This window comes from Stegodyphus dumicola, chromosome 2 (assembly GCF_044657685.1).
Source record: "Stegodyphus dumicola isolate Sdum_Otavi_A_Nest chromosome 2, ASM4465768v1".
In the NCBI taxonomy this organism is placed as follows: Eukaryota; Metazoa; Arthropoda; class Arachnida; order Araneae; family Eresidae; genus Stegodyphus; species Stegodyphus dumicola.
The window spans coordinates 197,906,767-197,933,734 of record NC_140769.1 but is presented as its reverse complement, the minus strand read 5'-3'; the positions used below and the strand labels follow the sequence as shown (position 1 = coordinate 197,933,734).

The 26,968-nt window shown below is 32.7% G+C and overlaps 1 protein-coding gene across 1 annotated transcript in view; it reads left to right on the top strand.

The window, feature by feature from the left end:
- The first annotated feature begins 5,471 nt into the window (after positions 1–5,471).
- The window catches only part of LOC118197900 (neprilysin-2-like), a 73,359-nt gene continuing 51,862 nt past the window's right edge, over positions 5,472–26,968 (top strand). Inside the window, exons 1-5 of the mRNA XM_085811616.1 lie at positions 5,472–5,643; positions 11,819–11,899; positions 15,616–15,777; positions 21,307–21,390; positions 24,907–25,115. Coding sequence (XP_085667742.1) covers positions 5,598–5,643; positions 11,819–11,899; positions 15,616–15,777; positions 21,307–21,390; positions 24,907–25,115 — 582 coding nt within the window. The 5' untranslated portion in view covers positions 5,472–5,597. The remainder of the gene's footprint in view (positions 5,644–11,818; positions 11,900–15,615; positions 15,778–21,306; positions 21,391–24,906; positions 25,116–26,968) is intronic.

The window sequence follows — 26,968 nt, the reverse complement described above, 5'->3', positions numbered from 1 at the left end:
TCTCTCTCATCCCAAGAGCAAGCTCGAAGTTACAATCTTGGCCCAAAAGTAAGCAAGTCCACCCAGTAAGTGATTCCAAGAGTAAGAAGAGTAAGTGAGTAAAGTCTCTCGCCTCTTAGTCAAAACGCGGCCGGGGAGCATCTCTCTTCGTAAATTACATCGTTTCGAACGCTCAACCCCAGAGCAAGTTTCAAGAGTAACGTCCAAAGTAAGTTCCGCAAGCAAGTCTCGCCAAGTCTCGTACGAAAAATTATTCAAACTCGAATTTTCTTCTTCTCCTCCACAAACGCGGGCTCCCACTATGGCTTCAATTATCGCCCCCTTAATTTTGGCAAAATTTGCGTTTTCAACCCCTGAATGCGGAAATAAGGGTGTTCGCGCATGCGCGCCCGTCTTCACTTAGCCAACAACCGGACCCTCAATCGCCAAAACCTGAATGACTTACATCGAAAGTTAAGTGGCAACCTCTGACCCTTCTGTCACGTACTTCCTGTCCTAAGGTTAACTGATAATGAAATTTCTTCTAGAACATTCTAAAGGACAAAGCGCGCGAAATCATGACTTAGCAAAATTGCCTCCCTTTCCCTGCTTCTTTTCACAATGAATCAAAGCTTGTACAAAAATTGCAAATAAAAGAAAAATAAATAATATTCTTTTAAACTAAATAATATTCCCAGAAGCATCTGTTTTTCCTCAAAATTAAAGCATTAAAATAAATAATTCAGAATCAAATAAAATTAAGATTTCCATAAATCAGAAAATCATTCACCTAGTTTTTATAACGCGATCAGACAAATTCTCTATACAATACTCTTGTTTTGAGCCTGTCAACAACCGATATACAGTTGAGTGTAGAAAGTATTCATACAGTAAGTGTTATGATCTTAAAATGCCTCGTGAATAAAAACTTTAAACTTAGTTTCCACAAAAAGTAATTAAATATGTATAATGAAATGTTCTTCAGTATTTTGATGTGAAATTTGCAGGAAGTAAATGCATGCATAAATAAGATATTTAGAAAACAAAAATAATACATTATCTTGAGGTGTAAAAAGTATTCGCACACATAATGCTTAATATGTTTCATATTTAAATTAATACTTTATAAGATATCCTTTAGCGTAAATAAATGCTTCGAGTCTCTCTGGTATTCAATTCAACCAAATTTGCTGTTACTGAACTAGGCATGGACTCCCACTCTTATTTAAGAGCAGTTATTAAGCCATTTTTATTAGAAATGTGCCTGAATCTAATATTTTTATCTAGAGTTTCCCATATATTCTCAATGGGATTGAGGTCGGGTGACTGAGAAGAAAATTTCATGAACTTTGGAGTGGGATATAAAATGCAGAGCCGTGTATTCAGGTTTTTATGTTTGGGGTTATTATCATTTATAAAATTGTATTCACTATCCAAACCCATTTTTGTCGTACTAGACCGCAAATTATTTTTCAAAACATCAGTGTATAACAGATGGTTTATGATGCCATTAATGACGACTAAATTACCGACCTCGGAAGCACTCATACAATCCCAAAGTAACCCGCCGTCCACCTCCATATTTCACCCCCTGGTAGTAGTAAAGTCCTTGGATGAATTTTCTGTATTTCGTTTCCTTCACAACATTCGCCTCCCATCGGATTCAAAAATAGTGAATTTATTTTCATCTGAAAAAAATAATGTTCTTCCAGAACTCCGGGCTTTCATTCACGTGTTTTTTTTTTGGGGGGGGCGGTAAAGATAATCTAACTTCCGATTGCTGTCACCCATAGAGTACTTTTATCTGTCAATATGGCCGTGGAAACCTTATTTTCTTCATCCATTTCGACTAATAATTATGGATACTGCTCTTTTCATGTTTCTGAATTCTGCTGTTAGCTTAGGAGTACATTCTTTAGGATCTTTCTTCAACAAACGTGCCAGAACTCGTCTGTTAACGGATGTAAGAAGATATAGTTATCCTGAACGAGCACTATTTTGCACTATTCTAGAGGTTATAAACTTTTGAATACTCGCATGTACAGTTGAATATGGTCTGCTGACTAAACCTGAAATTTCATTATGCTATTTACCGACTTTACGAAGCTGTAAGATTAATTCTTCTTCGGAAACACTCGTTTCGTTACCTTTACGGCCCACCAGCGGCCGAACGGTAAAGTCGCTGAACACTGGTAGTTCGGTCCGAGGTTCGAATCCCGCGAACGGGCTGGCTGCATGGGTGTTTTCGTGGTTTTTCCCATGTGTAACGTGTATTCGATCCAGTTTCCCTTAGAAAGTCCTCCACGAAGGCATCCCTCCCCTTAGACAGATAGCCCTCGAGTGCTTTGCCGTAATTAAATACACACCACACCGTTACCTTTACGATCCGTATTAAAATGTTACGTTTCTTATAAAAGTTACACCCGGCCATTTTACATAACCCTCGAGATAAATAGCATCATATCAACGAAAAACGGACTAAACCAATTAGAAAATGCTACCAAAGTTTTGCATTTGCGGCAATAAATCCCAAGTTATTAGTTTCCCATATATTTGAAAACTAATTCAATATCTTTTCCGCACTGTCTTTTACACTTTTGTTAAACACTTTTTTTATTAGTTTTAGCTTTTGAAGAAGTTTCGATAAAATTAGCAGGTCGAAACAATAGTTTCTTTCGCGAAACCACTCTTGTACAAGTAAGTTCTACACTCACTGCATATAGGTAAGAGAGGTATGTTTTCAATCCAAAAATTTGATAGTGAGTTTTCTGTTAATAAGGGCTGACTCGTCCGCAAAATAATCGAAGTAAAAATCTAATATAATAGAATATCAGAATATACAATAGAATAATGTTAAGTATAAAACCGAATAGTATCTATATATATAAAGAAGAAAGTCTGTGTTTGGTTGTCCTCTAATAACTCAGTCACTACTATAGCTATCGGCACCAAAATTTCTGCAATTTTTCCTGGGTGCCGGAAAAGTCGACGTCCACTTATCTCCAAAAAATGTAGCTAGCATCAGAGATATTAATTAAAAATTAACAAAAAACGATAATTTTCGCCTTCATTATTTCGAGTGTCAACAGTCTCGCAAGCTTTAGATGAAAATCTGTTTTGTTTCCACTGAATGAAGTTGTTGCCACTGCTCGCTTTCAAATCCTAGAGTTTGTTAATAAAAAATTTCTAAGATTTACGATGAAATAAAAATAGCATTGCCAAACATTAAATACATTATTCCCGATTCCAAAAATTCGTGAGAAGCCATTTATCCTATTCCCATCTGCGTACGACCTTAATCAGCCGAAATACTAATTAAAATCTCTGAAAGCGGCTAATTTTCGCACTCGTTTTTCCGAGTGGCATTAGTCTCGCGCGTTGGAGATAAAAATGCTTTATTTCGAAAAGTGTTGCTATTGCTCGCTTTCAAATCGTAGGTCTATTAATCAAAAATCTATAAGTTTTGCAAAATCTATACATATAAAGAAGAATGTCTGTTAGTATGTTTTGTTTGTTCGCATTATTATTTTCTGATCAATTATGATAAATTTTTTACCGCATTTATCGCCTGAAATTGAATATAGATGAAATATTGGATGGAACTTGAACTTTTACGACTATTCGATTAGAAAGACGAAAATCATTCAAAACTGGTGCCATTGTTGCTGATATAATGAGAGAGAATTAGCTTATTTTTTTATTAAATTTTTTTATGTGCGTTCCATATCGCATCAGACTGAAAAATGTATGACAATGAAAGGAAATGAATGAAAATGAAAAAGTAAAAATACGATTCATAAATCGTATATTTGCCCCGCTATTAGACAAAAATTACAGCGGTGTCGCTCTCTCTGTTGTTAGATGCATTACTCTCAATCTAACTACGGCATCGGGTACTTCCGCTAGTATATACTAATTTGCACTTTCGAGACATAAAAAATTAAATTTATAAAAATTAAATTTTGTCAACTGACCCCTTAGAATGGGAGATGTAGAGCTGTCCCTCTTTCTTTGTGTGTGTCTGGGCAGAGACTGCATTTTAGTTCAGATATCAAAGTTGTTAATATTATTCTGGAACCCAATTCTGCCTCCAAATGCATGAACGAAATATCAACTAATAATTCCATAACATTTTAGAGTGGTATAAACAAAGAGAAGAATGCCAAGTATAATTAAACGAATGTTACACATTGGATGAAGAATGAAGAATTTTCCATTGGAACATAATGAATATAACATATTGCATACATTTTTATTATTTTCTTTAATGTATTTTTCATAATTTATGCCATATCTTTCGGTATAAACTTTTGTTTCATGTTGCACCAAGTTTATTTCAGGTTTGAATGTGCCGTCGTAAAATTTCCAATCAGTTTTGTCACAAATTCTTCGACATACTCTATAAACGAACCCGTATATGGACAGGTTTTTCCTCCCAGAAAGGGTTCACTGGCAGAGAGGTAAAATCGCTTAACACTGGTAGTTCCGACCTGGATTTTATTCCAATTGAACGGGCTGCCTGCATGGGCATTTTCGTGGTTTTTCCTATGAGTAATGTGCATGCGAGCCATTTCAATTAAGCGGATGAATGACATACTAGTAACAAACAAATATATATAATTATTTTTAAAAGAAAATTATAAAATTTCAAGCTACCTCTCTTAAGTCGATAACTCCAAACTATACAGGAAATAAATTCTTAATTTTTTCTTGTTGAAAGTGACCGATATATTACTAAATTAATTATTTCCGGTTCTCAGGAGTGCTGTTGTCTTCAAATGCAGATGTTTCATACAGGTTATTCCTGCAGTTTGATAGAGACCAGCATCGAAGTTACTAAAGCGTATATGAGTCCTCCACGAAGGTATTCCTTCCCTTAATCAGAGAGCCCTCGAGTGTTTTGCCGGAATTAAATAAACCAAATCAAACTGAAGTTACTAAAATTTAACAACAATTTAGATAGCATCTAGAATGAACTGGCATCAACTATGCTCTTAGTATTTCACATAAACTAAGAGCTTATATTATTAATTTCAACGCAATGAGTTAAAGATACGTTTCTATGTCGTTTCATTAAAAATTATTAAGTATTAAAACATTTTTCCACTAATCCGTCATGCATATATACAAAGTAGCATATTCTGTGAAAAGAAAAAAAGACAGAATGTTGCAAAGCTACAGGTGATACTTGTCCTTGTTGATGCAAATAATAAAACCACCAAATGACAGTTTTTCATAAACAGGCGGCTGCAATACATTGTTCAGCTTTCTCCATATGTGTTCTACCATCCGCAGAGAGAGCATGTATGGAATATAGCAATCAAAAATCCTTTTTTTTTCATTGATTAAATACATACGTTGCGTAAAGAACTCCATTTAGCATTGTTCAACTTTCACCATATGTGTTCTGTCAATTATAGTCCTGACGTTGGAAGAATATTTATCATTAATTCATTCCCATTATTATTTCATAGTCATTCCCATTCTTTATTTTGTACAACACACAAGTGGCATAATCCCGTACATTTTTTAAACATACCATTTCAGGTTCTATAAAGTGCAGAAGCATCACTGCTCAAAATTTTATAGAAAGAAGAAGGCTCTGTAACTATTTGAGAATGAATTTCCTAAAGGATATTCTTTGTCAGTTCTTGCTTTTCTCCTGTAAGTAAAAATTTTTCCCTGCATTCAGATACAACAATATTATTTCAAAATTGCTCTGTATGAAATGTGTATATGCTCTGTATGCTCTGTATGAAATAACCCCACATGTGCACATAGTTTAGATTTGCCAATGGATGATATGCAACATGGTTTGTTTAGCATGAATTAGAGCAAAAAGTAGAATCATACGCGCTCGACAAAGGAAATTGATCGTGAAGTGAAAATATAAGCTGCACGCCATTTATAAATATAAAATGAGAGAATTTTACTTTACTTTAATATATTTATAGAAACTTATTATGAATTTCAAAGGAAGTTAAGATGATAATTATTTTTAAAAACGAAAATATTTTACTAATATATTAATATATATATATATGTCATAATTTAATGCGTAGGAGAAATCCGCTTGCAGTCGTCATGGCCGGGGATGGATATTTGATGTGCTGTAACTTGAAGTCTACATTGTTAGATAAGTGGATTTATAAACCACAAACTTCCAGATGTAGCCATTTCAAAATGCAATTTTATTCCATTATACTTCATATCAGATCATTTTTATAGATAAGGTATTTATCCAATCATATTTCAATACGATAATTTTTATATATGCTGATTTTAAAAGTAAGACGTAGGCATCTGAGAACCGAAGCTACGTGAGTTAGCAGAGCTTAGGAAAAGGAATGGAATGAAGTAATTAATTTGTGAGTGGTATTTACACCTAGTAGATGCGGAAAGTACTCTAAGCTATGATTGGTTAATTTTGTGTTTTAGTTTCACTTTTTCAAGTAATGTTATATAACATCAAAAGATTTGGAGAATCTTTTGATGTAAATAAAATCAAATAATGAATTTGAATCAAAATAATTTGGGAGAACAGATGAATTTAAGGGAAGATCACCAAATCTAGAATAGTTAATATTGAGGTTGTCAATTATTATATATATATATATATATATGCATAAGTTCTTCTGTAAAATCCAGTTTACTTAATACCAAAATTTACTTAATTTTGAAAATCATCCGAAATATAAATTATTTTAATTTGTAATTTCTTTCGTGTTCTGAATACTACTCAAAGTAAAAATAAACAAAATTAGAGGTTACAATTAAATTTTTTTTTATTTCCTGCAGTTAAGTAAAAATTATCTCACAATACATATCTGCACTTATACATATCTGCGAAATATATTTCCTATTATCTTAACAATGTATTTTAACTTCCAATTATTAGTCCAAAGGGATTTGAATCCCGAAGGACTATTAGTTTCGTTTTGGCATTTTGCGTCGGACGGATAAATGTCGGTTCACTTTTCAAACTGTTGCCATAAAATGTTAGAGTCATGCATTATATTTGAAGAAATTAAATAATGAAAATCTGCGTAAATGTATGTATATTTCTCACATTGTCATAAAATGACGGTACATAGAGTCATCGAATTTTGAATAACGTAATCCTCCAACGAATATGAGCATGTGGAAGACCAAATTTGAAATTTGAAATTTGTTTTATGATCGATTTCCTATTTTTTAAAACTTTGACGAATTTTTGATTAACAAACTCAAGGATTTCAAAGCGAGCAATGGCAACGTTGTGCAGAAAAAACACTTTTATCTCCAGCGCGTGAGTCTCTGTATCGGAAATTCTAAAGATATGCTCGTTTTAAAACTAATTTCTGAAAATAAATTTAAATTTATGTGTGTCACGTTTATTTTGTTTTCAGGAAACAAAAATTATGGTAATCGTTATTTATAAAAATGGGATACTTAATTTTTCAACTCGTATCTGTTATACATGTGATAATTTTTCACTTGCACGTACAGTAAAGCACTGTTTATACAACGTCTTTCGAGAGTCCATTTGCAAATGGCATATAAATGAGAAAGCTGTATAAACGAAATTTTAATTCACGATGTGAAATATATATATTAGCTGACAATTCTTGATACTACTAACCTACCACTGATATTTCACAATTTTATTATAGTATTTTCAATGCGTTTAAAGTATTAACTACATTCAAACAAATACAAAATTAATGCTTTAAATAAGCATTTAAATAATATTAATATTTTAAACAATTTAAACACTATTATATTTATAATTTATATAAAAGTGTCTTTTGTATAATCAATATTTTTAAATGATATTAAGACAAATATAATATTTTTAAAATCATAACTTTTCTTTTCTGTGTACGGTTATGTAAAACTGAACACAAGTCGTACCTTTATCTGAATTAACATCTCGAAGAAGTAAATTTTCTTTTCAAGAACATTAAAAAAAAATTTTAATATTTTTTCAATGTCTTGTCATCTGACGTGTTTTTTGATTCTGAATCTTAAGCAAAATGTATGTATGTATATGTATATAAGCATATATATTATATATATACGTATACAGGGGAACGCAAAAGTGCCTTCATTATTTAAATTTTAAAAAATCTGATGTGTACACCACATGACTTGCTTGTACGGGATATTAAATTATACGCATGTTTTCTTGCATTTCATTTAAACTTATTGGATTGAATTAAATCTACTTCGCCGCCAGCGCATAAACCACAATAGAATAAAAGCATTCTTTAAAATTCATTATAGTATTTATTTACCATAGTGACACTCTGGCGCTAGATTCACTTAGCAGTATTATATTTCGTTCATATTATAACTCATAATGTACAAAATTTATATCATTTAAAGAATAGAATTATGTAATCGTTGCCACATGTTCTATTCAAATACTATAATAAAGCTAGAATGATGTATAAAAGAAATTAAGCAAACAAAAGAAACAGTTTTTCCCAGACGATTGAGTATTTCTTATACAATTAATTCAATTCTCACTTCACGAGAAGGCAAAAATACATAAAAACTCAAAATATCTATATTAAAAATTACGAAGTATATCTTAAACACTTATTTCCTCGAAAAAATTCCAGAAAGGATTTGGCATGATTTAATTGGCAATAATAAATGAAAGCGTTATCTTTGTTGTTGCGAAGCTAAGTTTCTCTAGATTGGCAACAAATCCACTAGTCAACTGTTTCAAATGTAAACAATCAATGGCCGCCATCAAAAAAAGAGGCTTAGCGGCACTTAAACAACTTTAAAATTGTTGATAATTCTAAAAATATTGCACACAGATTTACTAAAGGCATAAAAACCTTAACCTGAAGATAAAAACAACATAATTCAATCATTTTTAAAGCAAAAAAATGTACAATTTACAAACATATAAGAGTAAAGAAACTGAGATCACTGAGCCGGGTGACAGAATGGATATATATATAAACATATTTATATACGTTTGGTGCGGCCGATTGAAACGAAAATACGAGGTGCACATCTACATGTTATAGCAGTCCTATATACAAAATTTTAACGTTCTTGAGGCTACTCGTTTTTTGAGTTATGCGAGATACGTACGTACGTTACGTTCGTACAGACGCCACGAAAAATTCTCTTCAGAATTAATTTTAAAGCAGTTTTATAATTTTTTGGGGGGAAACGAGTCTTTTATTCTGTCCTTACATACAGATATCACGCAAAAACATCGTTAAATTGCATTCGATAGCGGTCAAAATGGATATTTTCGTTGAAATATGCTGCCTGAAACTTTTCGCGATTACAATACTTCCTTTTTACTTCGTACAAGGAAGTAAAAAGTATATGAAAATTAAGCAAATTTATATTTTGAACTCATAATACAATGTCTGTGTTCTTTAAGTTTTTATTTACGGAAAATTATGTCTAGCAAATGATATTTCCTTTCTCGATGACAAATTATGGGTTCTTCATAGCTCGTCTTCTATCTTCGATCCTCGTATCTTCCTGCCCTCCTCGAGTCTCTTACTGATCCTGTCTCTTCAAATTTGCTGCAAGTTGCAATATTGTGTGGTTAGAAGGAGCTTATTTGATATTAAAATATCGCCGAAAGTTTCCCTGAGTAGAAATAATGCTTCTTTCGCTTTCCAAATGAAAATGTTACGACCTATATATTTTCTGCATGCGTGTATAGCTCCATATTGAAAGTCTCAAGTATTTATTGTAACCTAAAAAAGAAAACTTGATAAATATTAATTCCAAAAAGTATTATTGAAATTAAAACTCTCAAAGTAAATTTGCGCTACCCTGTATATGTATATATATATGATCCATTCGTGGAAATATATGTATATGTAATAGAATGTCTTGAAGAAACCTGTAACGGATTGGCGATGGTTCTCTGCGTTATAACTTAGAGAGGCTTTACTGCGTAGTTAGGAATATGACATTCGAAGACAAACACAGCCATAAATTCCATACATAATTTTATTCCTGGATAATGAATTCTGAAGACACATGTTCTTTTTCATTTCCCATCATCATTGTGGGTGCTTTATTCATCCCCCCAATTTTACACAGATTATATTTTTAGAACAATGGACAACAGCTGGCAGAGGCTAACCTGCCACCAGGTGGTGGTGTATTTAATTATGGCAAAGCACACTAGGACTATCTGCCTAAGAGAAGGGATGCCTTTCGTGGAGGACTTTCTAAGGGAAACTGGCTCGTATACACGGTACACATGGGGAAAACCACGAAAACACCCATGCAGCCAGCCCATTCGCGGGATTCGAACCTCGGACCGAAACCTGCCACTAGGAGGTTAATAAAATAACCTCCTAGCGGCAGCACAGATAGAAGCAAAAACGCGCAGTTATCCAATATGGAGGTTCACAAAGAGAAGATTTCGGTTTAGGTTGATTATTAAGAAAAAGGTTTCAGTTCTCGAAATTTTGAGTTCAGGTTCCTAATTAGCTATATTATTAGCATTACGCAAGCCATGTGACATAGACTGATATAGAAATGAATCAATCCAGAAAGTTATTACTCTTTCTAGAATAGAGAGGGAATTAAGGACTATTGCTAGTTTGAACTATAATTTTAAGATTTATATACGCTTTATTTAGATTTGCATATTTTTTATCTTACATATCATACACATATACATTTTTTTATATCTTACATATATAATGTATGATGTTCGAGTAAATTTCGTTAATTATCTTTAATTAAATTAGTTTGATGATAAATTTTAAGCTTTTCGGTAAACTTAATTTCATAGTGGGCCATAGCCTTAGCCATAGACAGGTGTTACGACTCAGTCAGTCAGTGAAGAATGATACCATGGCCGATGATCCCTGTTGCAAAGAACTTGTTGAATACCATGTTTTCTTATTCACTGATGCGTTCTTTCATTTGTTAATGATAACGCCATTCTTCGCGGAACCGTCTTCGAGAATTAATAATTAGAACTTTCTGGGTAGAATAACTTTCTGGACAGTAGAAGTACGTCAAATAGACTAACTTGCTTTCTTCGCATATCTTAAGAGATATATAGATGATAAGAGAAAATTATTGTATAGAAAATTAAGAGGAGAAAAGTTTAATTCCCAATAATTTGGCAGGGAATAAAAAATTCGTGCTGTAAAACGTGAGTGGAACAATTTACTCCACTTATATCTTAAATCACTTGGTAAAATGAGCATGAACGATGTTAACTGCTAAGTCACAGTCTGATTTGGTTGCGTTCGACTGTTTTGATTTTGGCAAACTCTCAAGGGTTATCTACCTAAGCGGATTTTTGCCCTTGTGGAAAGCTGTCGAAGAAACACGGGCTCGTACTCATGGTACATATGGAGAAACCCACAAAAACACTCATGCAGCCAGACATTTTACAGGGATATAAATCTGGGTCGAACAAACAGTGTTCAATTATGCCTTATGCGTTCTGCAACGAATCATAGTTCGAAATGGACATATTTTCCGATTAGAAGTTTAACTGGCATTGGTAAGTACTATCCATACATTCTTTGTGTATGCTGACCACCTATGAATAGCGTTTTTATAAAGCTTTGCTATAATTTACTGTTTCTTTATTTATAGTTTGATGATTGTTTCCATGTATTATGTGTCGCTTTATAATAGCTTTCACTTATAAATAGCTTATTTATTGTTTTTTATCCCGCACATTTTTATCTGTACGTTAAAAAGTTCCGCTGATGCTGATTCTTTGAACATATACATTATTAACACATGTGTACGCATGTAAATCATCAATAACTATAGATACTAGATAATTGCTGTTTAATAATTAAAGGTATAGTTTGCTCTATTATTTATTTCCCAGGTATATACATGACAGCTGAATCATCTCGAAAAATATCCTATACCACCGACGCTTGTATTACAGTTGGATGTTACGAAGCAGGTGATATTTTGATTTTTTTCACTTTTTGTTTTCTTAGTAGCTCTAATAAGTGTAATACCTTTCGTCCCTATATGAACTATTAAATTCCTGCTATTTAAAAATTTGGTAATTTACTGCATTATATGAAATTTTTTATCGGTATATCATTATTTATACTACTGTTGTTATCCCCAAAACCAAACAGTGTATTTCTTAACCCCATTTGGTGTTTCTAAAGCTTCTACTACTGAAACTGCAGTAAAATACTACATAGCAGCATGTAAAGTTGCTCACTGTTTCCGCTCTTAAGGCACCCATCATTTAAACTCGAATTTTTACGCTAGTGGCAATCATAATATTTATGTGCCAATATAATGCAAGCATGACAGTCTCTAAGGAACTGAAAACCTACTGTTGTATAAAATTCGTTGTACATGAGTCAACTGTGGCGGTACATCAGAGATTTGGACAAAATATCAATAAGAAAATTCATACCTAGTGCAGCAAATTTAAAAAAAAAAACTTCCAAACTGAGCAACAAAGAGCAAACTTGATGACCAACTTGTAATAATTTTGAATAGGTCATTTAATAATTTCTTTCTTTCTTTAACAAATAAAGACCTATTTCAGTTTCTCAGTCTCAAAGTATCCCTCCTGAGGGAAATTCTGCAATCTACAATAAAAACAATTGATTTCGTTTTCTTGCTTTTTATCATTTAAAAATAAAATACTATCACATCTAGCATTCAAAAAAATGCTTCATCTACCCGAATCAGTTGAATCACTGGTCGGGCTGAGATAACATGGATTAAAACGCATCAAGACTGCTGCAAATTAGAGGTAAACTCGTTTCTTTTCTTTCCTTAAGACGTCAAGTCTTCGTTCTGTACTATATTAAATATTAAGCAGCTAAAATAATTAACAGCTTCCCTTAAATTTCTCTTGCACTGATGAATATATTAGATTAGCTTATTCTAGTTCAATGCATTTAATTTTTGTTCATAAGTTCTCGTATGCTTTATGTACCTTATTTAATTTATTGTAATTATCAATTATGTACACAATTTTTTATTTCAATATTTTGCTTTAATTCCTGGTCTAAGCACTTGTTTTTGAATGAACATCTTGGTTGATAAAATTACAGTTTCTACTGTTTTTAGTATTTTTAGTACTTTGTCTAGTCAGTTGTCTTGCTTAACTTTATTTATATTACATTTATTTAAATCAGTTGGATGATACTGATTTTACAGTTCTGGATCATAACGGATTTTTCTTTCTATGAGTTTGGACAAGGTGCCTTTCTCAATCCATTCTATAGGTGTTGGACTAATGAAGGCACAAGTTGCTTCGTTGTTTACTGAAATTTTAAATTTAATCAGTCATTATCAGTTCAGAAACCGGTTGATACACGTACTTCTGTCGAAACACGAACTTCCTGAAGGAGATGTATCGGGAGGTATAAATTCTTCTTGTATTACATTTAATTTATAATCTTTGCACTGATACTTTTGCATTTATGTACTGTTTGTTCACTGAATTTCAAAACTAGGCACGTTATCGTATTTTTCCTCGTTGTTTTACTTTTAAAGAAATTCTGAACCAAATCAAAAATGCTAAAAAGTTGTAAATCAAAAGCAGGTATTGCAAATCAAAAGTCAATGCATTTAAAAGTAAAATTTTTGAGAAAATGAATTTATTTTAAAAGAATATTTGCTTAAAAGAGAAATAAGTAAAAAGCTTTAATTGTAGTTCGTGTACAAAACTTCCAAATCGAGGAAAAAACGAAAAATATCTCTATAAAAAGAAGGATTAGGGTTATAGCCTAAAATGTAAAATATTTAAGAAGGCAATATCCTTAAAATTGGGGGAAATATTAAAATTACACTGAATAAATTAATTTAATTAAACCTTAACTCGAACGGAAATGGAAAAAAATCTGAATAAAGTAATTCAAAATCACATGGTGATTCTTTACGAAACTTTCGAGAAGTCTATTATGAAGTGTACAGTCCAGGTGAGCAGTAGGAGGGAAGTTTGATAAAATGTAAATAATAAAAAGCAAGAGTAGAGTTGTACATATATAGTATGCAAAATTGAAAAATGAAAAAAAATTTAGATGGGAGAGAAATTAAAATTTTTAAATTTTTAAAATTATTTAAATTAATATAAGAATATTAAGTGTGTGTAAAAAAATTTTAAGTCCATTTGAAAGCATTTAAAAAAATTTCAAAGAGAGTCATAAAGATTTTAATAAGTTCTATTTGTGTGCAAAAGTGAAATTTTTAAAAGAATACATGTAATGAGGAGTAAACAAAATGCACTGACTTTGTGATTTAAATGCATTGACTTTGTGATAAGGAAAAGGTGAGTAACAGTAAAATGTCTTCACCTACTTGGCATATAATAGCACAAGAACATCGTATGTGGGTAAAAAAAAAAGAGTGTTTCTAAGAACAACATTATTAAATTTATTTCTGTTAAATCTCAGAGACACTGAAAATTGACCCTGTCATGATACCCCGTCTCGTACCAGTTTTGAAGAATGTAATGACAGAACAATGTTGGAAACACTGAGATGTAAATGCGTAGAAATACTTATGGCGTAGATAATTGATGCTTAGAGCGTCCATCCATTTTGAAGAAGAAGCTGTCGAGCCGGATTAAATTCCTTTTTAATTTAAATTCTCATTTTGTGGCCACAGTTCACTTGGCACTCTACTCGCGCCTATTAAAGAACATTCACAATTTTTGATATTATTACCACAGAAGGAATATATAGCAGCAGACACATGATTGCAGACAGGAGTCTGGCGTCTGGTCAAGAGGAAAGCACAAGCAAAAGTGACGCATCATTTCATAGAAAAAATGGAGGGAGTCAAACGTTTCAGTTTTTAGTTTTGGTTTACAATTTGATGATTGGTCCAGAGGTTAAGTGTATTAAGGGTACGTATGATCGCATAATTAATTTGAATGAAACAGTTTAGACTTACAGCGCTATTTTTAGGACAGAGAGAAGAGGTCCGCAAATTAAATAAAACTAAAAGAGGTTGTAGACAATTAAATTTAAAAGTTTGGAGTTATTTTTTTTATCTTACATTTGCAATTTATACTGCAATGTACTCTAGCTTAATCTTTTATCCACCTAAAAACCATTTAATGTATTAGATATCATTTTATAATGATTAATGTCAAGGAAACCTATCCTATAATGTTTGGGCTTACTTGGATAATTTTTAAATTAACTTTACTTGGATAATTTCTAAACACCTTAGCAGAAGTTTAGTACTGCTAAGTTTGTAGAGGCATTAGGATTTTTCGGAAGCAAGAGAAGTGAAAAATGAGCAATGCCCTCGCCGGGAATCGAACCACTGACCTCTGGAATACGCGCCCAGCGTGCAGATTATTACACCACGAAGGCAGGCTAAAAAGGCGGGAGAAATACCTTATGAGGTATTTAAGAACTAATTTAAAATTTAAGTAATGCATATTCTATTTTAGGTTCTAAATTAATGTGTTAGTTAGTATTAAGTCTTTTATAAACAAAAGGACAGCTTTACTTTAAAGACTCAAGTTTAGATGCCATGAAATATTTTTATTAAAGTTATGTATTTTGATTACCTACATCGGATATTAAATTTCTTATTCATGGCTTTCCAATGTTCTCATGTTTTATGACATATTAAATTAACGTTAATAATTGAAATTAACGTAATTGATGACTTTTATGAATCTTTCAGGTCATGTCTTTACGGCCTATATGAATCAATCTGAGGACCGCTGTGAGGAATTTTATCAATACTCTTGTGGTGGCTGGCAGAATGAACATCGCTATCTGGAAGGCAAATACCGTGTTTCTGTCTTATCCAATCTTACCCATAACCACTACATGCAACTCAAATGTAAGAAGTTTAAATTTCAGCCAATACTTTAATTGCAGAGATGATCTTATATACGAGAGCAAAAATACAATTAAAGAAAACTTTTTATACAATAACGTTTTTTTTTTAAATGGATATGATAACTGATGCACTAAAAGGAGAAAAATAATTTATCATACTGTTTAATGGAAATAATAAATAATTCTATTGACTGCAGAATTCATCTACAATTTTATATCGCGAATAGTTATAGAGTGGGTCGCCACTCGTGATAAATTAAAAAAGATAGAAGCTTATACATTTGGAAACGCAATTAAATTAATGGAATATTTTAAATAATAATGGCTTGTACATTTGATACTGCAATTAAACAAATAGATTTAATTATGTAGCCCCTTTTTTTATTATATGAGATATAAAGCAGTAAATGAATCCTGTAAATAGAATTGTATTATGTTACATTATTCTTATTAAGTTATAGGATAAATTATTTTCCTCCTTTTATAGCATTAATTATCACTTCCGTTTTAAATAAAATCTTTCTGTATCAAAAAAGTTTTTTAAATTGTATTTTATTTTCTGTTTTTTAATTCTCAATTACACGCTATCAATAACGAAATTTTTAATTATTTTTAAAATACATATATTAAATTATAAGAAAATTATGAAATGAAGAAAAATAACTGAAGGCATTCGGAGATTGCAGAAATTGTATTTGAACATTCAATGTCAGAAACTGGACGTAATAACAGTGTTACAACGAACATTTTACTTCAAGCTAAAATGAAAGACCAAATTCGGCAACAAACGGACCAAGATGGCAAACGCAAAAGCAATTTTTCAGAGAGAAACGTTTTTTTCTCCCGTCTGCTTCAGAAGTAACACATTCTTTTTTAAATGTGTTGCTGCCCGACCGCAACACATTTAAAAAATATTAAAAAAATTCCCCAATAAATATATCTTGTCATTCTTGTTTTGATAGAGGGCGAAAAGTTTGTTTTATAATTTCTGAAAATTCCAAAATACACTTTTAAATCTGATACACTTTTAAAAGATTAAAATCATAAGGCCAAGTAGTCTAAAAAAATCGAGCTATTTTCAGACATTCGCCATTCAGAAATGAAGTTACAATTTTCATACAAGTTTTATTCAAAAAATTGTTTTCCCTCTCTGTTCGATGGTGCGAGAGTTAAAATTCTGATATGCTTATTTTGTTCGTCAAACGAACAAAATAAGAAAAATAAAAAATCCCTAAACGACTTGTATGTCACTGGCGAATTGTCACTTAAAATAGTATGTGTACAAAATCTGAAGTCAGTAGCATATCAGGAAATAATTATAAATTGATGTCAAAATTCCATTCGCAGTGAAACACTATGAGTGAATATAATAAAAGCTTATAAAAGCGAGTTCTCCTGGGTAAATAATTTGAGTGTACGGTGCTGAGATAATGACATATGCCTGACAGTTCGAGATTAAAACTAATACGTCTAAATTTATATAATCATTAAATTTATATAAGTTTGAATTTAGTGCAGATATACGTTAAATTCACGAAAATATGTTAAATGCAAACTTACAATATTAAGTTGTCTTTTCTGCAGTGCGAAGTTAATCTTTCTGTTTTCTTTTCTGGTACAAAAACTTCGTCTTTAAATCTAGTAACACAGATCAGAAAATCACATAGAATAACACAGATCAATATTGTTATTTGCCAGGGAACTTCGAATTTTTATTCGCATCCTTTAATAAATGCAAATGCATTTTTTAAACATTGTATCTTTACATTTGTTTTTAATAAATGCTGATTGAAAACTTAATTTTATTTCTAAACTTTTGAGTAAAAAATTTTTCTTTCTCTCTCATTTATATATATATATATATATATATATTATATACTAAAATATTGATTTATATTATCTCCTAATACTTGTTTTTGTTTGTTGCTCCTAATACTTGTTAGAAAACTTGTTTTCGAACTAGTGTTTAAGATCATACAACATTTGATATATATATATATATATATATATGTACGAAATATTCGAAAGATCCGATATTCAAAAAATTCGAATTTTTTCAGGGTTCGGATTTAAATTCGAAAAAATTCAGGATTTAACCAATCTTTAGTTCTAATTCAGAAGTCAAACAACAAAAATCAGCGTTAATTTTCAAAGTTTTCATAGGTATAGTTTCGATGGTTTTACCGAACCACCATCCTCAGCTGCAAAACCGCAAATAAACAATATAGGAAATAATGATTAGATAAGATATCCTAGACAAGAATAAGCAAGTGGCGCCATCTGTTGGTGAAACCAGAACTAAAACATAATTTCTTTAAAGGACAAAGGCAGAGATGGATTGGAATTAGGATCGTTAACAAGAACAGAAAGATTTTTTTTAATGTGAAATGCCTCTAGAAAATCCAGTTCTCCAATGGAAGATGTTTTTTGAATAATTTTGGCAGCAGAAAAATTGAAAGTGTGATTTTCGGAACAACAATGTTGAGCAACAGAAGACTTCTGTGTTTCTTTTTTTCTAACATATGCCTCATGTTCCTTGACGCGAAATTTTAAGGCTCTCTTAGTTTGGTCAATGTAAATTAAACCACACTGGCAAGGAATCCTATAAATACCCCAAGAATTCATATCCGCAATGGGGTACTTGAGTATGGAACTCGTAATTTTATTGATGGGAGAATAAACAACCTGAAAGTTAAATTTCTGAAAAATATGTGCAACTTTATAGCTAATTGATGGAAAGAAGGGAATGACAACAGAATTTTTATAATCTCCTAAAACAAGAGTGTGCCTTTTAGTGCGTTGAGATGAGAATTTTTTAACTGCTTGATTAATAATGTTGGGTGAAAAGCCCCTGTCAATAACTATTGCTTTTAAATAATTTAGTTCTTCATCAAGGGCTAGTTTGGTGGAGCAAACTTGAAGAGCACGGAAAACATAGGAATAAAATGAATAAGGGATACACGTCAACAATTGTCAAAAATTGAACATGAACTCTATAAGCTTCATCTGGAACTCGCTAATTCATATCCAAAATTCACTGCCCTTGAACAAAAGTCTTGATCTAGAACGGAGAATGCAGTTAACCGTCATAAAAACACCTTTGCAGTTAAATTCGAAAAACTTCTTTTACAGTCTTCCAGTTCAAGTAGTTCAAAAAATCTTCCCATTGTAAACATCAATCCAATAGTTAATATTTCTAATGTTAGTCTTTCAGAAGAAAAAGAGAGATTTCTAAAATATAATTTTAACTTCTCACAAACCTTTAAACCATCGATTCCAAGGATTTTGGCTCCTATCGAAAAAGCTTTCAAGTTCAGTAAAGTTTCAGATTAACATAAAGAAATGATTAGGCATCTTATCACTCATAATGTGAAATTCAATAATAAACCTTTGAAACCAAATCTAACTGCGAGAGAAAGAGCTACAATGCACGAAATTCATTCTAACCCGTATATTATCATTTCAAAGGTCGACAAAGGTGGCCATATAGTCGTCATGGATAAGAACAGTTACATCGGTGGTGTCACATAACTCTTAAACGAAGGACCATATAATCCGATCCCTAAAGATCCTTCCCCTTTGGACTTGTCAAAAATAAAAACTGCGATCAAATCTTCACAAATCATTTCAAGCAACTTAAAACATTCGCTTATCCCATCTGTTGCGAATTGTGCCAGATTATATGCTCTTCCCAAAATTCATAAAAGGGGTATTCCTTTCCGCCCTATTGTATCAAATTTAGGTACTGCCTCATATCCCTTAGCTAAATATTTCATTTCTAGATTTTCAATCAACTCTATTAGACAATAACATTTATTATTGAATTATTTACACCATAAAAAATTCAATAGAGTTTGTAAAAAAGGTTAAAAACATTTCTCCTAGAAATTTACTCATGGTTTCTTTTGATGTAAAATCATTATTCACAAATGTTCCAGTGGAGGGTGCATTAAGATGTCTAGAAACCAGACTTTGCGAATTTCATTTCTCTTGCATCGAAATTGATGAGCTAATTTCTCTCACTCGACTCTGTTTGAAACAAACACATTTTGTTTTCCAAAATAAATATTACAAGCAAATTGAGGGATTAGCCATGGGAAACCCCCTAAGTCCCATCCTGGCTGATATCTACATGCATTTTTATGAATCAAAATTGTTTGAAACTTTAAACTTCCCGGCATGGTTCCGCTACGTAGATGACACTTTTACCCTGTTTGAAGGTAATAAAGATGATTTAAATAAAGTTCTTTCAACAATGAATTCTATTGATCCTGCTATTCAGTTCACTTTTGAACTTGAGACTTGCAATTCTCTTCCGTTTCTCGACATTCTGGTCACACGTAACACATCCAACTTCAGTACTACGGTTTACCGTAAACCTTCGTCGGTTTGCCTTCCACCACACTTTAAATCATATCATCCGACTAAACAAAAGTTATCTTCATTTTATTCCTATGTTTTCCGTGCTCTTCAAGTTTGCTCCTCCAAACTAGCCCTTGATGAAGAACTAAATTATTTAAAAGCAATAGCTATTGACAGGGCTTTTCACCCAACATTATTAATCAAGCAGTTAAAAAATTCTCATCTCAACACATTAAAAGGCACACTGTTGTTTTAGGAGATTATAAAAATTCTGTTGTCATTCCCTTCTTTCCATCAATTAGCTATAAAGTTGCACATGTTTTGCAGAAATTTAACTTTCGGGTTGTTTATTCTCCCATCAATAAAATTCCGAGTTCCATACTCAAGGACCCCATTGCGGATATGAATTCTTGGGGTATTTATAGGATTCCTTGCTAGTGTGGTTTAATTAACATTGGCCAAACTAAGAAAGCCTTAAAATTTCGCGTCAAGGAACATGAGGCATATGTTAGAAAAAAGGAAACACAGAAGTCTTCTGTTGCTCAACATTGTTGGTCCGAAAATCACACTTTCAATTTTTCTGCTGCCAAAATTATTCAACAAACATTTTGTATTGGGTGAATTAGATTTTCTAGAGGCATTTCACATTAAAAAAAATCTTTCTGTTCTTGTTAACGATCCTAATTCGAACCCATCTTTGTCTTTGGCCTTTAAAGAAATTATGTTTTAGTTCTGGTTTCACCAACAGATGGTGCCACTTGCTTATTCTTGGCCAAAATTTCTTATCTTATCTAATCATTATTTTCTAGCTTGTTCATTTGCGGTTTTGTAGCTGAGGATGGTGGTTCGGTAAAACCCTCGAAACTAGTCCTGTGAAAATTTTGAAAATTAACGCTGATTTTTGTTGTTTGACTTCTGAATTAGTACTTATGCGGTGTGTTATTGTGTCTCAATCTTTAGTTCTTTGCCATGGAAATTAAAAAATATAAATATTCGTAATATTGCTGTGCAAGTTTTAAGATACATCGTCGTCATATCAACACATGTCTTTCATTTTAAAAATACTGCAAAAGGTAGCGCCCCTCAGTTCAAATGGAGAATTTAATAAGAAAGAAGGAAAGAAGATCGAGGTCTCATTTATATAAATGCGAATTGTTTTTATTTCTAGCTATCTTAGAAATCGAAGAAGATGAGAACGACGCTGACTATATTAAAAAGTTAAAAAGACTTTATACTACCTGCAGTGACACAAGTAAGAGTAATTTTAAATCAATACCTTAATCTGTCAATTATATATATATATATATAATATATCGAACGATAACCACTGTGACACTTTCTACGATGCTCATCAGAATTAAAGATACCAACAGAAGTAAAATTTAGCTGTTGCTTTACGACAAAATGATTAAAAACAATGTGTACAAAAGTATGCAAGATATTTTCTTCTTCCTCTCTACATGCTTTCGTTGTGCAATTGAAAGCAGACTTGTCTATCAGTCGGGAAATTCGGAGTTCCAATCCCAGTAAGGGCATGGCACAAGTCTCAAGTTTTCTGCTTCAAAACGTCCAGTGACGTATTATTCCTATTATTAAAGTACTAATTAATGTAAATTAGAATATTCCCTAATTGACAAATTCCAAAATATTAAATGTACGTCAAAATTTATAAAAATGATACAGACATATTGAGTTTAATGTATGGTCATAGCAGAAATACAAACCTTACATCTCGATTTCGCAGAATTTTTCAAACTGTTGATCACGTATTGCACAAATGCACGCCATTCTTTTGAAGATATATCCTTCAAAACAGCGACGTGGATTTTTCAAATTCTGGATGATCTAATGTGATATTTGATGTGTTGCAATTCTCTAAGTTAGATCACGTTTTCTTAATGCCACCAAGCAGCCTAGGATGCATGGTCGGGTAAGGGTAGAAATGCCTTCAAAGAGAACGTTCTAAGAGAGACTAGCTCGTATTTACTTTACACATAGTAGGACCATCTGATTCCATCAGAAGGGGGTAACAGAAGGACCTGGTTTTTAGAGCTTAACTCAGTCTAAATAGTCCGCTCGGAGAAGTCAGTCGAAGCAGAATGTCCGTAGGAACATTAGGGAGCGCAAACCTATCAGCATCCAGCCCATTCACTGGGATGAAATCTCCGTCGAATTCCCAGTATTCAGCCCTTGTTTAGCAGTAGCTCAGCTGTAATACGGCGGTCTAGGGCATTCCACACATGCTAAATCGGCTTCATATCTAATGACTAAGCTGGATTATTCGTCTGAGTGATATTTTCTGTTTTCAAATATTCTGACACCATAGATGCTAGATATTCAGTTTCTTGGCCACATGGAAAGGTCTTTCCTAGAATGTCTTCAGCTAGGGTAAGATTCGTCGACATTTCTTAGAACTCCAAAAAGAGACTTATCTCTTTTTTTAAATCCCTCTCCGTCAAATTAGCATTGTATCTCGTTTTAATCCTCTCCTTCGTCGCGTAGATCATTTCCCTGGAGAACCGATGAATCTCTTCTAAACGCCCCTGAAGACCTTCCACGCATTGATCAGGTGGTGAAAATGGTATATCCGACGATCGTCCGAAACGCAGGTCATATAGTAGACGAAGATCACGGCCGAAACAGAGAAAATCTTATGTTCTTACGAATGGCACTGTTGTATACTAGGAGAAGGATTGGCAGTTTCTGATCACAGTTCTGCTGGTTTTGGGATACGAACAGCGGGAGATAGTCTAATATTGTTCTATCAAATTTCTTAATATGCCAATCAGCATGGTAGAGATTAAGATTGTAGATGAATCTTCTCCATAACGAGAATTTTAAATAATCTTTTAAATATGGAAAACCTAAAATTTGTTTTTTTTTCCTCAGACTGAATTAGAAGAGGCCCTCCAAATCATGAAATCAAGTTTTCCATTAGAACTTCTGCCATAGTCGAAGTTTCATGATCGGGTGTAGCATAAAATTCAGCCACTTACTAAAGTAATCCAGAACACTTAGAATGTATTAGTCACCCCGAGTTGTACGAGATAAAGCCCGAGAATATCCACAGAATCCTTTCGAATAATGTTTTCACATTGTAGAACTGTAATCTTCCTTGTGTAACTATTCTAGAACTTTCTTGAGTTCCATACGCATCACAGGATTTCATCTCTTTTTTTAAATCTGCTTTGTCCCAGAAGTAATGTTTGTGAACTTGTTAGGGTATCTTTTTTATACCAAAATGACCTCCAGTGGTATTATTATGAAACTTCGAGAGAAAACTAAAGACTTGATATCTTGCTAAGATGAGCTGGGAATTGAACCCTTTCCGTTTCAAGCTTCCCATTAGCGATAGAGAATAGCACATGAAAAGAATCTCACAATACCTTTGTACAATGCGTTGGCTTTCTTTTCATAGCGTGCTGAATGATTTCGCCTTAAAGGTATAAGGTATTTCTCCCGCCTTCCTAGCGTGCCTTCGTGGTGTAGTGGTTCTGCAAGCTGGGCCGGTGTTCCAGAGGTCCGTGGTTCGATTCCCGGCGAAAGCCGTTGATAATATTTCAGCTCTCTGGCCTCCAAAAAAAAATTCTAATGTCCTCTTTAAAGGAATACACAAAATAATAGAAATAGTCATAATTCATTAAGTGAAGTTCCCTGTAAATTAAATGTAGTTGAAAAGTAATCGAACTACTTTTTAACTGAAGCTAATTTCAGAGTTAAGAAATTCTTAATTCATGCAGCATATATTAAGTTCCAATTTATTAAATTTTGCTCCAGCAGATAAATTACCGTAGAATAACTGAAGCTGAGCCTGACTTTCTTTTCCTTTATTTGTTACTTGAATTTAATTTTGTTTCTGTTAAATATTAATTTTACTCAACTTATTAATTGTTTTTATAAATGTTCTTAGTGATTGATTTATCACTTTTGAGTAATGTTTTAGTGCATTTCATGGGATATTTAAAGAATAATGTAGGCTGTTTTGATACAAAACATTCTTTGCTTACCATATTATTATATTGGCCTAAATTAATCTAGTACAGGTCTATTTATATCTAATATCGCTGATAAAAGCTTTCCTTTTATTACTAAAATTTCTTGTGGCTTCGTAAAACGCCTTGTTTCAAATGGCCAATTGTTCACTGGCAAAAGGTGGGCATTGTTTCATTTAAAAATGTGCAAATGCATACATTACTTGCCAACTAACCACATAAAATAGATAGAAAAGTTTATCACATTCAGAGATATATCTTTTATATAATCGATTCGACGTCTGAAAATCATGTTTCACTGGGATTCCTACTGTGAGCAAGTTGTTCGAATTATAGTTAATTTTAATTACAAAGTGTAAATAAGAAGGAATAGAAACGGACACGAAAATGAAAGCATTCTGGCCTTCTCCGAAATTCGGACACGGGTCCTTCGGTACGATAATCAGAGTCACTAACCACTTTCCCTTTTGGGCGGCTGTGTAAAATAATACTTGAATTTGACGCATTCTAGGAGTAGAAGTCGGAAAAGTGTTTCTCATATTTTCATTCAAAATAGTAAGTTTTTGAGTTACGTAATATTTAGTTCTTTTCTTTTAGAGCCATAGGATGAACAAATACTTAGGCATTTTAATTAATTCAAGAGAAGAAGTTAAACAAAAAGACATTATGTAGAGCAAGTTGCTCTAAATATAAATTCAATTAAATATTACAATAATAAACTTGTATTAATAGTAAAACTTCTTGTTCTTTATTCACATAACATTTTATTTCGACAGAAACCCTCGACGAACAGGGAGGTGAACCTATGGTAGACATGATTAGTCGTTGGAATTGGCCGATATCGTCGGGCAAGAACTGGTCTAAACTCTCTTTTAACTGGCGTTACAATCTCATTGATTTCCGTGGTCTGGGATATAGCCACGATATTCTGTTCAATTTGTCTGTTACGGAAAACCCCCTAAACACTTCGGCTTACATCATAAAGGTTAGTACACGATTCTTAGCGAATTTATATTGATTAACATTGCATACCTTATTCTAAATCCTTATTTTATCAGAACAAAAAGTGATTGAGGCTGAATCGTAAGCGAACATATTTAGGTTTCTCTAGGCAGTGCTAAATAAACGGTTAACCATAAATCCTTAATGATATTGTGTATTCTCAAATGTGTAGCGACTGGTGGTTTGTTTGATTATGTTAGTTTATGAAATACTGCAACATTGCTCTGACACACTTCATAACAAATATGACGTACTTTTAATAATCTAAGAAAAGTGTAATGATCTTGAATAACCTTGTTCATAATACCTACAACAAATTTAAAACCAAAGTGTTAAATTCATAGCAGAGTTATTTAGCTAATGGCTTTCTGAGTAAGTATCGGAGCGATGGGAACCTTCGTCCCATTTTCTTAGGTGAAAAAGAACAGCAAGTAAAGAAAAAGTAGAGATTGACGTAATCACGAATATTTAATGAGATTCCTTGGTATCTGCTTTTGTGTAGATTTATCCCTCAGCGATAAAAATCCCTTGATTTAGAATAAAAAAGATCTTGTAATGCTGCTTTCTCCGATGAATTCTGTAACGATCGAAAAACATGATACTCTGAAAAAATAAAGTTTGAATCTTTCAATCAAAGTCGAGTACGTTCTTCCGAATTATTAAAGATCCATAAAGGCTGGAGTTTCCATGCTGAAAAATAACGCATTGTCCTTCGATAGATTTTAACCTCAGTATGTTCAACAGTTGGCAGTACATGTCAGCATTAATGACTAGGTTATACAGGAGTTAATCTCAGTAGATTATTCCCTTCATTTCCCACCATACATTTAACAAAGCGTTTTCGAGAGGCAGTTCATCTTTTGACTTGCGTGGAGCAGGCTCTGCTACGACACGCTGTCCTTGGAAATTCCATGTTACAGCAAAGTATCCATTTCTCCTCACCCGTAATAACTCATTCCAAAAATGGTTTTTTTTTTACAACAATAAAGCAAAGAGCACGTGCATTCGACTTCAAAAGAATTGTGCGACGAGTATTATTTTGAGCATTTCTCTATTCCTTCAGTTGCATTGGAAGCATTCAGTATAGCTTGGTTTGGAATCTGGTCAGAAACCGCTGATGAAGATGAGGAACGTGGTTGATTTTTTCATATTCTGTTTCCATCTCTGAATTTTCGAATCCAGCAACATGTACTATTGTCAAACGCATCTTTTCCGTGCACTTGATGAATGTTTAGTCTACAACAAACAATGTTTGATATGCTCCTCATTCTTTGTCATTATAAACCGTTTGAAATTTTTTATCAAATGGTTTACCTTACAGGCATGTTACCTTTATATGCTATCCCCCTAAGTTTTAATCGGCTGAAAATTATAATCATCACAGTGTTATGTACGACGCCAGATCCACTTGTAATCTAAATCTCTAAAAAACGGCATGAACGTTTTCATCAACCTATCACCTTTATTAATTCCACTGAGCGAAGACATAGATTCTCAAGTGTTTTATACTTTCTCTCTTAACTAAAAGTTTCAGAGTGGAAAAATGAACCAGAGGACTTGCTCCATGTAGTTCATTTTTTAGACTGAATTCTTCTTGATTTTTTTATTTTTCTGTTTCATTTTAAGTCCTTTGATTCGTTATGGTTGACTCTGATATTAAAGTAATAGCAGAATCATTGGTCGATGATCCTTTTGAAATCGAGCGGCTTTCGTGACAAAAACGTTGTAAATTTTTGAATTCCTATGAAACTAGTTTTGAAGCTCTACCCATTTTAATTGTTAAATAGAGATATTACTACAAAAGTTATTACTCCTCAACAGTTAGAACATGTCGTC